At 41.7% G+C, this 18,481-nt stretch overlaps 1 protein-coding gene across 4 annotated transcripts in view; it reads right to left on the bottom strand.

Annotated features, from left to right (window-relative positions):
• Zmym4 (zinc finger MYM-type containing 4) overlaps window positions 1-18,481 on the bottom strand; it is a 152,877-nt gene that overhangs the window by 5,294 nt on the left and 129,102 nt on the right. For all 4 annotated transcript variants that reach the window (XM_045149031.1, XM_045149029.1, XM_045149033.1 and 1 more), the window contains 5 exons: window positions 14,259-14,430; window positions 14,017-14,112; window positions 9,218-9,369; window positions 4,297-4,408; window positions 1,794-2,042 (listed from right to left, as the gene is read on the bottom strand). In XM_045149031.1, coding sequence (XP_045004966.1) covers window positions 1,794-2,042; window positions 4,297-4,408; window positions 9,218-9,369; window positions 14,017-14,112; window positions 14,259-14,430 — 781 coding nt within the window. The remainder of the gene's footprint in view (window positions 1-1,793; window positions 2,043-4,296; window positions 4,409-9,217; window positions 9,370-14,016; window positions 14,113-14,258; window positions 14,431-18,481) is intronic.

An 18,481-nucleotide genomic window follows, 5' to 3' on the forward strand; every position in this document is an offset into this window, starting at 1 on the left:
TGTACACCCAGTTTTATGTGGGTACTGGGGAATCAAATCCAGATCCTAATGCTTTGCAGGCAAGCACCTTAAGCACTGAGCAATCTCTCCATACCTTTTTTGTTTTGTTTTGTTTTTCTTAATGTAGGGTTTCACTGTAGTCCAGGCTGTCCTGGAATTTACTATGTAGTCTCAGGATGGCCTCAAACTCACATGATCCTCCTACCTCTGCTTCCCCAAGTGTTGGGATTAAAGGCGTGCACCACCATAACGGGCTCCAGACCAGTTTTTTAACATTAAAAAATAAACAAAGCTGGGCATAGTGGCACACCCCTTTAATCCCAGCACTCAAGAGACAGAGGTAGGAGGATCACTGTGAGTTCAAGGCCACCCTGAGACTACATGGTGAATTCCAGGGCAGCCTGGGCTAGAGCAAGACCCTGTCTTGAAAAAACAAAACAAACAAACAAAAAATAATCAGGGCCAGAAGTGGTGGTGTACGTCTTTAATCCCAACACTTGGGAGGCTAAGGTAGGAGGACTGTTGTGAGTTCAAGGCCACCCTGACAATACATTGTGAATTCCAGGTCAGCCTGGCCTAGAGAGGGACCCTACCTGGAACTATACCCCCCCCCAAAAAAAAAAATCAGGACTGGAGAGATGGCTTAGTGGTAAGGCACTTGCCTGCAAAGCCTAAGGACCCTGGGTTTGATTCCTGAGTATCCATGTAATGCCAGATGCACAAGTGGCGCAGGCATCTGGAGTGCATTTGCAGTGGCCCTGGCACACCCATTCTCATTTTCTCTCTGCTTGAAAATAAGTAAAATCATTTAATAGGCTACTTTTGGAACTCAAGATCATAAGCCATTTATAAAACTGCCACCACTAAAGCCGGGTGTGGTGGCCCACCCCTCTAATCCCAGCACTTGGGAGGCAGAAATAAGAGGATCGCTTTGAGTTTGAGGCCACCCTGGGACTACATAGTGAATTCCAGGTCAGTTTGGGCTAGAGTGAGACCCTACCTTGAACCACCCCCAAAACAAACAAATAAACAAAGACTGCCACTGCTGAATGTAGTCTGCTGCACACGAAAGCAGTCCACTTTGGGCTAGCTTTTAAGATGCTCTGGTTAATTTAGAAAAAACAGATTGCAAGATTTTGTTCTAAGCATATGACTTACCTGGTACCTATAAACCAGTGATTTCCAACCCTGTTATATATTTACATTCTCTGAAAGGTTTTAAGTGTAAATTATCTGGGGGGGGGGTGTTCTACCTATTTAAATCAATATTTCTAATTATTCATTCATTTGTATGTGCAAATTCATGCGTGTGTGTGCATACATGCATGTAGAGGTCAGAGGACAATCATGGTTGTCATCCTCAGCACAACCACCCACTTTTCAGACAATGTCTGTTGCTGGCCTGGATCTTGCCATGAAGGCTAGACTGGCTGGCCACCAAGCACCAGGAAGCCCTCTGTCTCTAGCTCCCTAACACCATTTTCACATGGGTTCTGGGGATCTGAACTCAGGCCTTCATACTTGAGAGGTTAAGTGCTTTATCCACTGAGCCGTCTCCTAGTCTAGTGTTTCAAATTTCAAAGTCAATGAAAGTATACTGAAGTAAAAGATTACTCTCATTTTGAGATACTCACTTAACCTATCAGACCACAGGAGAGAAAAAAAAAGTTCAAATATTAAAAGAAAACTGTAGTACATGACCCCTCATGTCTAGAGTTTACAATTAACCCTCTTTGACAAAGTGTTTAAGAGACTTCAAACAGTAACCCAAAACTGGACACACAACCACACACCTGGCTCTGACTCTTGCTTCTGTAAAGGTGGGAAAAACCTCAGATATGTCATCTTGCTACTGTACTTTAGAGTCCTGGTCCGTCTCATCACATGGGCAAAGGAAAGCTTCAAGTGCTCAGTGACATTCTTTAGTTGAAAGTATTTGGTATTGAAAAAAAGGAGAGTATTTAACAGGACGATTGGAGAGTAAGCCCCCAGCTGTTTGCATTCCCACAAATGCTCTTCTTCAATGCGAGAGAACATGTAGCCTAGATAGGATGGGAAGAAAGAGTACAATGTCATCTCTCACGTCTGGAACAGGAGAATGTATGAAAGGAAAGCCTGACAGTTGCCCTTCCTCCCTCTTAACATGGCACCGTAAAGAACAAGGCAGGGACTCCAGCTAGCCAAACCCTGGGGGCTCCCCTGGAAACAGTTGGGGTATTTTTGCCTCAGAAGGGTCACTTTGTAGGCTCTTTAGGTTCTGAACAACTTGAACAAATAGAGCCACAGACAATACAGTGAAGTTATTCAGAGATATATTTGAATTTTATACACTTTTCATGTCACAAAACATTAATTATTGAAAAATTTTTGTAACCATTTAGAAATACAAAAACAGCTGGGTGTGGTGGTACACACCTTTAATCCCAGCATTGGGGAGGCAGAGGTAGGAGTTACAGGCCGCCCTCAGACTACATATTGAACTCCAGGTCAGCCTGGACTATAGCAAGATACTACCTCGAAAAACCAAAATAAATAAATAATAAATAAATAAAAAAAATACAGAGCCAGGCATGGTGGTACACGCCTTTAATACCAGCACTCAGGAAGCAGAGGTGGGAGGATCGCTGTGAGTTCGAGGCCACCCTAAGACTACATAGTGAATTCCAGGTCAGCCTGGGCTAGAGTGACACTCTACCTTGAAAAACCAAAATATATGTAAATAAAATAATAAAAATATAGCCTGGCATGGTGGCGCATGCTTTTAATCCCAGCACTCAGGAGGCAGAGGTAGGGGGATTTCCATGAGTTCAAGGCCACACTGAGACTACAGAATGATTTCCAGGTCAGTCTGAGCTAGAGTGAGACCCTACCTCAAAAAAGCAAACTAAATAAATAAAAATAAAAGTACAAAAACCACTTTTAGCTTACAGACTACAAAAATGGAATAGGCTAACTCCTGTCCAGATCACTACCGTAGCAGTGCAGTCTGATTTAGTCAGCCATTAGGGGTAGGTGGCCCCCTCTTTACATTCCTTCTCTTTTTTTTTAGTTTTTAAAATATTTTCATTTTTCAAGGTAGGGGTGCTGGGATTAAAGGCATGTACCACCACGCCCAGCCTCCCTATTATTTTTCATTTATATGTACATGATTGTATCTGGGATTTTTCTTGCCGCATCCTCAAGATGCCTCTGAAGTTTGTCTTACCTAATGCTCTCTCCTTAGTCCTTTTTGTTGCTGCTTTTGTATTCTATTCTTGGACCATCATCCACACACACACAAAATCTTCCAAACCTGTAACTGCCTCCCCACCCCCCCCAAAAAAAAATCTTAAGGACAGACTCCTGGACACAACACCAGGCTCCTCCAGTCATGGCTCAGGGGTCTGAAACAAGAGTCAATTATGGATTTCTCTGATGACATTAGGTCAGAGATAACTCAAAGATGAGGACATAACCCTCAACCAGTTAAGCAAACAGATGAATTACTAAAAAAAAAAGAACCTCTGCTAGTGGGTAAACATGCAGCAACTATGGGAAGTCTGCAGCTTTACAGACACTACCAGATTTAAGTTTCTAGTGGGGCGTGGTGGTGCATGCCTTTAATCCCAGCAATGGGGAGGCAGAGATAGGAGGATCACTGGGAGTCAGAGGCTAGCCTGTGACTACTAATGAATTCCAAATCAGCATGGGCTACAACGAGACCCTACCTGGAAAAACCAAAACAGTCAGGTGTCTTGGTTCACAATTATAATCCCAGCCCTTGGGAGCCTAGCAGAATCTTGTACATGCAAGGTCAGACTGGGATACTAGGTGAGTAAATTGCAGGTCATCTTGGGCTAGAGTGAGACCCAGCCTCAAAAAAAAAAAAAAAAAAGTTCTTAAACAGGTAAATTGCAACCTCAATTTATTTTTATTTTCTGTAATTAGTACCTTATTATATATAGGGCTGATACAGTAACCCTTACGTTTTCATTAAAATACTCAACAATGAATCCAAGATTATTTTTCCCCCCTCAAGGTAGGGTCTCACTCTAGCCCAGGCTGACATGGAACTTACTATGTAATCCTAGGCTGGTGTGAACTCATGGCAATCCTCCTACCTCTGTTTCCAAAAGTGCTGGGATTAAAGGCATGTGCCACCATGCCCAGCTGATATCAAGATTTTTTTCCTCATAAGATCAAGTATAGTAAATAAAGACAGCTATATAAAACGAACAACTTATGAAAAGATAATCATAAAACATAAGAAAAATTTAAAGTTATTATCATAAAAACAATAAAAAGTAATCACCTTACCATTAGGAAGTATTGTAGGTTCCCATATTTTCAAGAGTTTTGTAAGTTCAATCATAAATCTGGAATAGGGCTCAGTGAAAATGTTATCTATTCTACCATTTTCAAACAGGTACTAAAAGATAAAAGAAATAGGAATATAGGTATAAAGAAAATACAAGTTTAAAAAACATTATTGTAACAAGTTTTTGCCACTTCAGTACTGTCAATCATGTTTTTTTCCCTCCCCTCCCCTCCCCTCCCCTCCCCTCCCCTCCCCTCCCCTCCCCTCCCTCCCTCCCTCCCTCCCTCCCTCCCTCCCTCCCTCCCTCCCTCCCTCCCTCCCTCTCTCTTTCTTTCTTTCTTTCTTTCTTTCTTTCTTTCTTAGAAAGCATGGAACAGCAGGACCTCTAGCCACTGCAAACTCCAGATGCATGTGCCACCATGTGCATCTGGCTTACGTACATGGGTTCTGGGGAGTTGAACCTAGGTCCTTAGGATTTGCAGGCAAGTGCTTTAACCAGTAAGCCCTCTCTCTAGCCCTCATTTTCTTTTAAAAACATGGGTTTTTAAAATGGGCTGCAGAGATGGATTAGTGATTAAGGTGCTTTCCAGCAAAGCCAAAGGACCCAGGTTCAATTCCCCAGTACCCACATAAAGCCAGATGCACAAGATGGCACATGCGTCTGGAATTCATTTGCAGTGACTAGAGGCTCTGGTGTGCCCACTATTATTCTCTTTCAAGTAAATAAAACTTAAAAATGGGTTAAAAGCATGGCGTGATGGCGCATGCCTTTAATCCCAGCACCTGGGAGGCAGAGGTAGGAGGACTGCTGTGAGCTCGAGGCCACCCTGAGACTACACAGTGAATTCCAGGTAGGTCAATTTGGACTTGAATGAGACCCTACCTCAAAAAAAAAAACAACAAAAAAAGGTTAAAATATTTAAAATAAGGGCTGGAGAGATGGCTCAAAGGCAGCACTTGCTTACAGAGCCCAACTGCCTGGATTCGATACCCAGTACCCACATAAAGCCAGAAGCACAAAGTGGCACATGCATCTGGAGTTTGTTTGCAAGTCATAAGAGGCCCTGGCACACCTATTCGTTCCTCTTCCCCCAGCCCCTCTGTCTTTTAGGAAAGATCTTTCTAGGTAGCCCTAGCTAGCCTCAAGTTAACTAATCCTTCTCTTCCCTTTGCTGGGATTACAGACATGTGCCACCACAGCTGGCTTCAAAATGCTTTCTTAAAGGAAGCACACTGATTTATATTGAAATGGAAAGGTATACTCACTGAGAAAAGAAAACTGTAAAACATGTATGCTAAAAACTAAGCTAAGCAAAAAATAGTAATAAATACTGAGTCATGTTAAAGGTAGGACACCAATCAACAATGTTGGCTACATTAGTAACCTTAGGAATGAAGAAATATAAAGTTTTCTATATACCTCCAATGTTGTAATAGCTATACTGAATACATATTACTTTTATAACTAAAGAAATTTTAAGAATAAATGGCTAAAAGCAAATAAAAGCTCGCATACAAATGGAAGAAAATCTGGCAAGTGGGGAAAAGGAAGGAAAAAACTAGCCAGATTAATATCACCTAGAGATCATAACCACTGTAAACATTTTGGTTTACTTCATTATATCATTATGTCAACATAGTGATACACATATAATGTACAAAAACATATAATTTATGCTTTTATTTGATTCCTTAACAATTTTTACATGGAATTAGAATTTTTCTTTTTTCTTAAATTTGATTATTTATTTATTTAGGGGGCAGGCAGAGAATGGGTGCACCAGGGCCTTCAGCCTCTGCAAACAAACTCCAGACACATGCGCCACCTTGTGCATCTGGCTCACGTGGGTCCTGAGGAATCGAACCTGTGATCTTTGGCCTTGCAGGAAAATGCCTTAACCACTAAGCTATCTCTGGCCCAGAATTTTTCTTTATTATTATTATTTTTTTATTTATGAGAGAACAGGTGAGGGTGAGAATGAGAGAATTGGTGGAACCGGGCCTCTAGTCCCTGCGACTGAATGCCAGACATGTGTGCCATTTTGTGGCCATGTGTGACTTTGTGCACATGCATCCCCTTTGTGCTTCTGGCTTGCATGGGTATTGTGAGCCAAACTTGGATCCTTAAGGCTTCATAGGCAAGTGCCATAATGGCTAAGATGTCTCCCCAGCCCCAGAATTTTTCTTTTGAGGTGGGATCTCACTTTGTAGTTCAAGCTAGCCTTTAACTTGTTTGTGATAGTTCTGAGTATCTGTGAGTACAGATGTACCAAGTAACCCTACTAGATGCAAACCTGATGAGAGAATGAAAAGCCTCATCTTACTGACTAAATAACATGATGAGCCAAACTTTACTGTTCTAATTTACTTAATGATCACACTTGGTGAGTGTTAAAGTTACAAACAATTGCTTGCAATGACGTCTGGACTTCAGAATATGAGTGTATTTTCTTGAGACTGGGTGGTTCTCACTATGCATCCCAGACTGGCCTTACATGTGGGGCCTTCCTGCCTCAGCTTCCCCAGGTGAGTCACTGCCAGAATATGAGCTTTGAAGAGATGTACAAAACCGAAAGCTGATAAAAAAAAAAAGTACACAAAAACCGGAGGACAGTCCAGAACCATCCACTCACATATTTGATAGAAGTGTACTGCCTGTAGATGTGTTGAAAAAGTCATCTCACAGCACTTTTACCAACAATGAAGGTTGTAATCTTGTCTCTTTGCTAACATGTTAAACAAATATATATTGGGCTGGAGAGATGGCTTCATTGTTAAGGTGCTTGCCTGTGAAACATAAAAACCCAGGTTTGATTCCCCAATACCCACATAAGCCAGATGTACAAGGCGGTTCATGCATGTGGAGTTGTTTGCAGTGGCCAGAGGCCCTGGCACACCCATTCTCTTTCTCAAATAAATAAATAAAATATTTTAAAAGTATATTTATTGGACTGCAGAGATGGCTTAGTGGTTAAGATGCTTCTCTGCAAGCCAAAGGATCCATGTTTGACTCTCCAGGTCTCACATAAGCCAGACGCACAAGGTGATGCAAGCAGTAAGGTTGCACATGTGCAAAAGGTGGTTCACATGTCGAGTTCAACTGCAGTGGCTGGAGGCCCTGGCATACCAATTCTCTCTTTCTTTCTCTCATAAAAAAACAAGCAAACAAACAAACTAAAGAACTACAGCCCGGTGTGGTGGCATACACCTTTAATCCCAACACTTGAGGGATAGAGGTAGGAGGAACACTGTGAGTTCCAGGCCATCTTGAGACTACATAGTGAATTCCAGGTCAGTCTGGTGTAGAGTGAAACTCTACTTTGAAAAATTAAAGAAAAAAAATTTTAATTTAAAAGAACAAAAATAAAAAAACTAATATTTTACATGGCCAAAGGCCCTGGTGTGCCCATTCTCTCTCTATCTGCCTCTTTCAAGCAAATAAAATTAAACAATTTAAGTGAGGACTAAGAAAAAAAAATATACACACACACACACACACATATACACACACTGACAGAATGAGTACCTATAATGCATGAGGCCTTAGGTTTGATGCCTAGAACTGCATAAACAGGACACGGAAGTACATGCTTGTAATCTCAGCACTGAGGCAGAAACAGGAGGATCAGAAGTTCAAGGTCACCCTCAGATACTTATATGTGGAGTTCTGAGCTGGAAATTCTGTCTTGAAAATTTTTATTTTGATATTTTTAAAAACATAAAACTACCTGAGCTGGATGTGGTGGTGCATGCCTTTAATACTCAGCACTTGGGAGTTGGAGGATCACAGTGAGTTCAAGACCAACCTAAGACTAATTCATTCCAGGTCAGACTGAGCTAAAGGAAGACCCTACCTCAAAGAAACAAACAACAATAACAAAACCCTACAGTATTTACATGCATAGTCATCTAAGTTGCTTCTTTTGTGAACTGCTATTTATGCCCTTCTTTTTCATTTACCTACAAATACAGTCTTCATTTTCAGTTATTCTACTACCAGTCTTTAGATTATAAAGTGGCCATAAAGTCAAGACTTTTAAGTCAGTGATAGTCTTTCATTAAAAACAAGAGTTTTTGGCTGGAGAGATGGTTTAGCAGTTAAGAAGCTTGCCTGCAAAGTCAAAGGACCAAGGTCCGATTCGTCAGGACTCGTAAGCCAGACTATGCCCATATTCTCTCCCTCTCTCTTTCATACACACACATCTATATAAAAGAATTAAAACAAACAAACAAAAATAAGGTGCTTGCCTGCAAAACCAAAGGACCCAGGTTCAATTCTCCAAGACCTATGCAAGCCAGATGCACAAGATGGCTCATGTGTATGGAGTTTATTTGCAATGGCTAGAAGCTCTGGCACCTACTCTCTCTCTCAAGTAAGTAAATTAACAAAAAAAAAACAGGGCTGGATTAGTGGTTAAGGTACTTGCCTCCAAATCTTAAGGACTCAGGTTCAATTCCACAGGATGTATGTAAGTCAGATGCACAAGGTGGCACCTGCGTCTGGAGTTTATTTGCAGTGGCTGGAAGCCCTGGTGTTCCCATTCTGTCTGTCTGCCTCTTTCCCTCTCTCCAATAAATAAATAAAGTATATAAAAAAAAGTTTTTTATATTTTTTAAAAAGAGTTTAAGACCAAAATCAGAGACTGGGGAAGATATGAAATAGCTCAGTGTTTAAAGGGGCTTGCTTACAAAGTCTGCTGGACCAGGTCAATTCCTCAGTAGTAACATAAAGCCAGATGCAAAGGTGGCACATATACCCCACGTGCATATGCAGTGGCAAGAAGCACTGGTACATGCACACAGACAAGTAAATAAATAATCCTACATAACTATAAGCATTGTAGTTTTTCAGTTTAATTCACAAGTTATCTCAGAGCGATTAAGAATGCCATCAGTTTTATAAGTTATTTAATTTGATACCTGCTGAATTCCAAGGCACAAGTATAAGATACTGTCTGGATCATATTTTTCGCCATTTGGTCTCCGCACCTCTTGGATAAATTGGCATAAACCCAAACTCAACTCAGCAAAAGTGCAGGCCAGAATATCTTCCTTCAGCTTAATAGAGCGGACTGTGGAAAGGTAGAACACATCTGAAACATTAACTTATAACAAACATTACTTGTGTTGCTGAATAGGCTGGAGTACTACTATGCCCCAAGTACTACAGTATATTAACAACAGCTTCTAAACCAGGCATGATAGCAAGTATCTGTATTCATAGAACTCAGGAGGCTGAGGCAGGAGGATCCTGAGTACCAGACTTAGTTTGGGCTACAGAAAAACCCTGTCTCAAAATCAACCAGAAAAACAAGCAAAAAGGATTCTGATCAAGGCTTTTTCAAGTACAAAAATAAAGACAGTGAATGTGCTGCATATCGAACAAAAGATACTACAAGACAAGTTTGGTTTAAAGAAGATTCTGTAAAAATAAATAAAGGAGATCTAATAGGGAAGAGTCCAGATAAGATTCTAGATGGGGCCAGGCGTGGTGGCACACACCTTTAATTCCAGCATTCTGGAGGCAGAGGTAGGAGGGTCATCATGAGATCAAGGTCAGCTGGAGACTACACAGTGAATTCCAGGTCAGCCTGGGCCAAAGCAAAACCTTACCTAAAAACAAACAAACATCATCATCATCAACAACAACAACAAAAACTAAATGCCAATCTAAGGATTAAAAAGATCATTGAAATACATTCCAGACAATGTAAGAATATCTGATAAACTTGGAAAATACAAGATTGTATCTTATTTACCTCTGCAGAACTCCCAGGACACACACTAGTACATTAAAAGCACTGAGGCAAGTCGGGTATGGTGGCGCATGCCTTTAATCCCAGCACTCAGAAAGCAGAGGTAAAAGGATCACCATAAATTCAAGGCCACCCTGAGACTACATAGTAAATTCCAGGTCAGCCTGAGCTGGAGTGAAACCCTACCTCAAAAAGCCAAAAAAACCAAAACAATACCCCCTGCAAAAAAAAAAAAAAAGCCACTGAGACTATCTATAGAAAAGAATGCTGTTTAACTTTCTTTTTTCCAAAATATCATCATGCCCTTGGAAATTACTTGAATATAGTGTGCAGCTGTTATGCCACCAAGATGAAAAGTCAGGTGACTCAGCGCACAGGAGAACAAAATTACGAGGGCAAGTCAGAGCAGACAGCAGGGTAGCCCCATGTACTCTATTAAAACTCAGAACACAATGAAAACCTGACTTTTAAGCAGCTGACTTATCCTATTTGTAGAGATCTTAGCCCACTAGGTTGACCCATGTTGTAGGGTTAGATTACAACACTCCTCCCAGTCATTACTCTTCTTCATTTTGTGCTTTCCTGCACTGGGTTTTGCACAAGGCAAGTATAGGTCCTAATGAGCACATTTATCTTTTCATCCCATTAGTTAGCATTATGCCTCTCAAGGAACACACACTTAACAATATTTTCTTTTAAATTCTTTTTTAATTTAATTTTTTTATTTGAGATAGAGAAAGATGCAAAGAGAGATAGAGACAGAGAGATTGAGAATGGGTGCGCCAGGGCCTCCAGCCACTGCAAATGAACTCTAGATGAATGGACTCTAGATGCATGGGCCACTTTGTGCATCTGGCTTAAGTGGTCCTGGGAAATAGAACTAAGGTCCTTTGGCTTTGCAGGCAAGTGCCTTCACTGCTAAGCCATCTCTCCAGCCTTTCTTTTCTTTTCTTTTCTTTTCTTTTCTTTTCTTTTCTTTTCTTTTCTTTTTTTTTTTTGAGAGTGAGAACTGGCATGCCAGAGCCTCACCCACTGCAATCAGACTTCAGACACTTGCACCACCTAGTGGGCATGTGCAACCTGGTTTTCAAGGTAGGGTCTCACTGTTGCTCAGGTTGACTTGGAATTTACTATGTAGTCTCAGGGTGGCCTTGAACTCTCAGCAATCCTTCTACCTTTGCCTCCTAGTGCTGGGATTAAAGGCATGCGCCACCACATCCAGCCACTGTTTTGGTTTTTTTTTTTTTTTTTTTAAAGTTTATATGTCCCCCCAAATATCATTAAAGCCAGGATCAGTGGCCGGATGTGGTGGAGCATGCCTTTAATCCCAGCACTTGGGAAGCAAAAGTAGGAGGATCACCATGAGTTCAAGGCCATCCTGAGAGTACATAGTTAATTCCAGGTCAGCCTGAGCACAGTGAGACCCTACCTCGGAAAACAAAACAAAAAAATAAATAAATAAAAAATTTATGTATGTATGTATGAGACAAAGAGAAAGAGAATGGGCATGCCAAGGTATCCTGCCACTGCAAATGAACTCAACACATGTACCACTTTGTGCATCTGGCCTTATGTGGCTACTGGCAAACTGAACCTGGGTCTTCAAGCTTTGTAAGCCAGTGCCTTTAACCCAATAAGCCATCTCTTCAGTCCTCATTCTGTATGAATGAGAAGTGAGCAAGCATGTGCAGCAGTTTGAATGAATGGCCCCAGTAGAGTCAGGAGTTTAATTCAAGCTTGTGACTTGGTGTCACTGTGGGTGGAACCTAGAGTCCAGCCCTAAAATGTGGGGATGGATCTGGAATTCCAGCCTAAAGATATGCAGAGTGCTTGTGCTCCTAAGTGTGCTTGCTTGTGGTGCTGGTGCTGGTATTTCTGTCTGTGTGGATCTGTGAAAGGAGGTCAGCTTCTTCTGCCATTATGGAACTTCCCCTGGATCTATAAGTTTCAATACATACCTTCCTCCCATAAACTGTGTGTGCTCTGGAGGTTCATACCAGCAATGTAAGCTGACTACTACAGCCTCCCCTTCAACCACTGCATCTAGACTTGATAGTCTAAAACAATATAACTGCCTTACTGCCACTTCTCTCCCCACATACTGCTTTTATTTTATTTTCCCAAGGCAGGGTTTCCCTTGAGCCCAGGCTGACCTGGAACTCACTCCATAGTGCCAGGCTGACCTTAAACTCACAGCCATCCTCCTACCCCTGTCTCCCAAGTGCTGGAATTAAAGGTATACACCACCATACCTGGCCCCCCCCCATACCTTTTAAGCTGGGATCTCACTGAGTTGCTAATGCAAATCAGACTTGTGAGCTCGAATTATCCTCCTGCTCTGGCTTCCAAGTAGGTGTGGTACAGGGATGCACCACTACAGCTGGCTTCCTACTTTCTTTTAGTAAAGAGTAACATATAGCTCAAAGTGAGTGGTTACAGGCCCAATCCCCTTAACAGAAGAGTGTTTCTATAATCTTAGAGCAGAAAGACTACCCTCTATCTGCAGAACAAAGTGAGTTATGTCAGCCCTGTGCAGCAACTAACTGCTCTAATAAGAGGGTGAGGTATACCCCAAGACTAGCAGGACAGACTACCTACAAATGAAGCCAGAACTGCATGCGATCAGCTAGTTGTAAGAGAAGGTATAGTTGGAAAGTAACAACAACAATACAAATCATCCAGCTTCACTCGCTCATGTAGGTATAAAACTATACAGCGTTGCTATATTTGAACTGTTGTTTTGATGCTACGTTTTTTGGAAGCTGAAGTAAAATACACAAATATAACTATAGACATATAGATCTCAAAGTCAGGGAAGTTGCCTACAGAAGAAGCAAGTCCTTTCCAGGTATTTTCTCAAAAGGAAACGATGAATAGTAAGTTCTCACATTGAGCTCCACATGGATCATCATGCAGACAGGGCACAAGAAGCCACTCTAAACCGTTTGCATTTACAATACCTGATCTTAGCCAAAGGCGGAGATGTGATCATCTGCAGTTACCAAGCCAAATTCTTCATATGCTTTATTTATTTGACAGAGAGAAGGAGCAAGAGAGAATGGGCATGCCAGGGCTTCTAGCCACTGCCGCCTGTGTACTACCTTGTCATCTGGCTTAAACGGGTACTGGTGAATCAAACCTGAGTCCATAGGCTTTGCAGGCAAGCACCTTAACTGCTAAGCCATCTCTTCAGCCCCAAAGTAAAATTCTTTACATTTTCCTTATAAACTTGGCACCAGAAGGCTACTACCTTACCTGTATAGTGAGCTCTTTAAAATTGTGGGTAGGGGCTAGCCTTGAACTCACAGAGATTCTCCTACACCTTGGCTTCCAAAGTACTGGGATTAAAGGCCTGCCTAATTTTATAAAAAAATGTTAATTAATTTATTATTATTATTTTGGTTTCAAGAAAGGGTCTCACTTTAACCCAGGGTGACCTGGAATTCATTCACTATGTAGTCTCAGGGCTGCCTTGATCTCATGGCAATTTGTCTACCTCTGCCTCCCAAGTGCTGAGATTAAAGGTGTGTGCTGCCACGAGCGGCTTCAAATTCTTTAATTTTAAACATCAATTCGCTAATTTCTTTCTTTCTTTCTGCTTCCTTTTTGTTGTTGTTGTTCATTTTTCAAGGTAGGATCTTGCTCAAGCCCAGTGCTGACCTGCAATTCACTATGTAGTCTCAGGTGGCCTTGAATTCACGGTGATCCTCCTACCTCTGCCTCCCGAGTGCTGGGATTAAAGGCGTGCGCCACTATTCCCAGATTTTTGCCTCCCTTCTTTCCTAATTAGTATCACAGGTGGCCCATGCTAGCCTCCAACTAACTATGCAGATGATGATAAACTTAAAGTAATGCACCTGCCTCCCTCCCAAGTTCATGAGTCACACATATAGTCAATTCACAAATTTAAATCAATAATAATAATAGAAATAATTCATAGTAATGGAGAAAAATATGTTTTACCTTTATAGCCTGGCTCTGAGGCTTCTTGCGAAAGTGACTGGTCTTGAGCACTTCCTAAGGAGTCAGAACATGGGCTGGCCACAGCATGCTCACCTCCTGATGTGGACACAAACAAATGAGGACTTAAGTGTATTAAGTCCTAAGTTTTATGAGGTGAATATTGTTTGCTTCACTGATTTGTGGCTTTACTTATTTCTACTTCCTACACTAAATCAAGACAAAAGTTCATGTTGTGCACTCACCACTACACTTGAGATCACCCTGCTCTTCCTTGGCATTTTTCCACTGAACCCAGTTCTTCCAGGCGTTCACCCCATACATGTATTTCAGTGTCATCCCAGACACCGAACACCCTTGAAAGGCTCCTTGAATAAGACTCCTGGGCTCCATAGCTACTATAGACTTCTTCCGCCCCTATAAGAATTCCAAAAATGTATAGGATATAAAATTTAATTTTAGATCTTAAAAATCAGAGTTCTCAAAGCTGCAAAGAACATAAACCTACAAAATATAAACTTTAGCTTTACATCCTAAAGGTTCAGAATTCACAAAGCAAAAAGAGCTCTAAAACTTATTCAAACCAGCCATGTGTGGTACCCTAAACCTCTAAGTAAATGGGACAGTGTGGCATTGTTTTTTTGAGGTAGGGTCTCATTCTAGCCCAGGCTGACCTGGAATTCACTATGTAGTCTCAGGATGGCCTTGAACTTACAGCAGTCCTCCTACCTCTGCCTCCCGAGTGCTGGCATTAAAGGCGTGCACCACCAGACCCGGGTGAGTGTTTTCTTTTTTGCTTTATCAAGGTAGGGTCTCACTGTAGCTCAGGCTGACCTGGAAATCACTCTGTAGTCTCAGGGTGGCCTCGAACTCATGGCAATCCTCCTACCTCTGCCTCCTGAGTGCTGGGATTAAAGATGTGCACCACCATGCCCAGAAGGCATTGGTTTTTATAGTGGTAAACATAGCTGCCTTCAAGACATGGGAGAATGAAAGGAAGAGGATCAAGACCTCAAGGATAGCTTCAGTTCCATTGCAAGTTCAAGGAAAACCTGTGTTATGAGACACTGCCTCAAAAAGAAAATAATAAAAAAAGAAGAAATTATGTAATCTAATGGATATAAAAAGGAAAAAATTTCAATGTAGAAGATCACAATCTATTAATTACCAAGATTAAGGTAATTATTATTTTTCAGATATTGTACCCATTAAATGAGTTATAAATAATAATTATTACCACTCACCTATTTAATGGAGCATATAAACAGACTACATTTGAAAGTGTAACATAAGCCTCAGTGAATTCTCTAATCACAAAGAAATTTAACTAGAAATTAGTAATGGAAAAGATTATCAAGAAAATCCTTCAAAATTATAAATTAGGGTTGGAGAGATGGCTCAATAGTTAAGGCATCTGCCTGCAAAACCTAAGGACCTAAGTTTGATTCCCCAGGACTGATGTAAAGCCAGATGCATAAAGTGTAGAACTGAATCCTTTTTTGTCCTAAAACTGGAAACAAGACAAAGAGTCACTCTACTAATGTTCAGCATGGTAATTAAGATCCAAGTAAGTTCAATACAGTAAGGCATAAAAGCAGTACCATCAGATTAGGAAGAAAAAAAGGCAAAAAACAACAAAACAAAAAAGAAATGGATCGCCGGGCGTGGTGGCGCACGCCTTTAATCCCAGCACTCGGGAGGCAGAGGTAGGAGGATCTCGAGAGTTCGAGACCACCCTGAGACTACATAGTGAATTCCAGGTCAGCCTGAGCCAGAGTGAGACCCTACCTCGAAAAATCAAAAAAAAAGAAATGGGCTGGAGAGATAGCTTAGCAGTTAAGTTAAGCCTGTGAAGTCTAAGGACCCAGGTTTGAGTCCCCAGAACCTACATAAGCCAGATATACAAGGTGGTGCATGTATCTGGAGTTCGTCTGCAATGGTTAGAGGCTCCGGCATGCCCATTCTCTCCCTCCCTCCCTCTCTCTCTCTCTCAAATAAATAAATAAAATATATTTTAAAAAGCCCTTTATTCACAATAGTCTACTTGTTTGGGCAGAACAATCACGAAGAGGCTAATCAAGCAACTTCAGAACATGAAGTGAATATACAAAGATCATCTGTGTATTTTTTTTTTTTGAGTTGATGATTTGTCATTGATCTAAGCACATTTCAGCTGGAAGAGGCACGGAAGCCTGTGTCATCTGTATTTTTATATACTCATAAGGACCACTGAAAATAAACTTTAGAAATGATGCAATATAAAGCCAGGCACGGTGCTGTTTGTCTGTTGTCCCAGCAATTTAGAAGATGGGGTAGGACTGTAGTGAGTTCAATGTCAAAGTGGGTGACATAGTTACCTCTAGACCTTATCTCAAAAAATTACTTACTTAATTAGTATGTTTTATAGCAGAATAAAGAATCTTAAATATTTATGAAATAAATTTACAAATATGCCAAGCATGGTGGCATACACCTTCAATCCCAGCACTCATGAGGCAAAGATAGGACTGTAATGAGTTCGTGGCCAGCCTGCGACTACATAGACAATTCCAGGTCAGGCTGGGATAGAGTAAGACCCTACCTCATTAAAAAAAAAAAAACTTTAAAAAAGAATATTTATACCAAGTGTGGTAGCACACACTTAAATTCTAGCAACTTGGGAGACAGAAGCTAGGAGTATTAGGAATATCACTGTATTCCAGGCCAACCTGGGGCATACGAAAACCTACCTTATATGCAAAAATCACACAAAGAGGGCTGGAGAGATGGCTCAGCGATTAAACACTTGCCTGTGAAGCCTAAAGATCTCGGTTCAAGGCTCGATTCCCCAGGACCCATGAAAGCCAGATGTACAAGGGGGCACATGCATCTGGAGTTTGCTTGCAGTGGCTGGAGGCCCTGGCACACCCATTCACCCTCTCTCTCTGCTCCTGTTTCTGTCGCTCTCAAATAAATAAATAAAAATAAAATTTTAAAAAATAACACAAACAGGGCTGGAGAGATGGATTAGCGGTTAATCACTTCCCTGTGAAGGCCAAGGACCCTAGTTCAAGGCTTGATTACCCAGTATCACGTAAGCCAGATGCACAAGGTGGCACATGCATCTGGAGTTTGTTCACAGTGACTGGAGGCCCTGGAGCGTCCTCTCTCTCTCTGTCTGTTACTCTCAAATAAATAAATAAAAATAAATAATGCTGGGTATGGTGGCGCACGCCTTTACTCCCAGCACTCGGGAGGCAGAGGTAGGAGGATCGCCCTAAGTTCGAGGCCACCCTAAGACTACAGAGTGAGTTCCAGGTCAGCCTGAGCTAGAGTGAGACCCTACCTCAAAAACAACAACAACAAAAAAAACACACGAGGTAGGCAGAAATGGCTCCAGCAGCAGCAGCAGCAGGTCAACAGGGCCACGGCTGCAAGGCTCGACTTGAGCCACAGGAAAAGCCAGGAGAGGGGATTTTCCACTCACACCGGAGCTGCTCTCAAACTCAAGAAACATTAAGGGAGGACTACAGCAACTAACGGAGGAACAGATCATGAGGTAGAGGATCATGTAGACCAGTGGGAGAACTAGAGCCACCATCCACAGCCTACATCCCCCATCGACAGCGTATGCGCCAGCAAGCACCAGAAACCTGGGGAAGGGAGCTCACAGCACCCAGCACCAGCAACCAGAGCCATGATCCAGCGACCTAGACAGCCTACTTGAACCGACAAGCGCACCAAAGAGGGACACAAGCAGGAGCGCAGCATAACTATGACCAAAACCATCCCAAAAGGTAACTGGGATTATACCAGGTCAGTACCCGCCAAATAAGCCTGGTAAATAGGCCTGAACAGGAAGTGCTAAGTGCACCTTCCATATCAGGATAAATTTTATGTTAAATCTGATGGATGGTCAGATGTGCCATTCTTAAATAAGCTATATTTTGGGCTTGTTATTTGTTGCTTCCTGATTTATAGTGGCTTTGTTTCCTCTTCTGTTTTTCATTAGGGAAGGGCTTTACATGCAAGCTGACTTGGAACCCTCAACAGACAAGAAATCTTAATCTCCTAGTTTACAGGATTAAGGGTGTGGGGCAACACACACCCTAAGGAACTGTGACTTTGTTAGAGGATTTGGTTGTCATAATACCGATTCTTGCATAAATACTCTGTGCCGTCTTTCATTGAATGTGTACATTGTATAGTTAAGTGTTAGAATCTGCCTGTTCCACTCAGCCTACTTGAATACTCTCATAGCAGGCAAAACCAACATCAAGGGTCACTTTTACTTTTTTTCCAGAAGTAGAGTCTTGCTCTAGCTCAGGCTGACCTGGAATTCACTATGTAGTCTCAGGGTGGCCTCGAACTCATGGTGCTCTGCTACCTTTGCCTCCTAAATGCTGGGATTAAAGGCATGTACCACCATGCCCGGCAAGGGTCATTTATGTACATATTCTGAGAGGCTTAAGAGCCATACCTAGCATAT

The sequence above is a fragment of the Jaculus jaculus genome, chromosome 5, assembly GCF_020740685.1.
Source record: "Jaculus jaculus isolate mJacJac1 chromosome 5, mJacJac1.mat.Y.cur, whole genome shotgun sequence".
In the NCBI taxonomy this organism is placed as follows: domain Eukaryota; kingdom Metazoa; phylum Chordata; class Mammalia; order Rodentia; family Dipodidae; genus Jaculus; species Jaculus jaculus.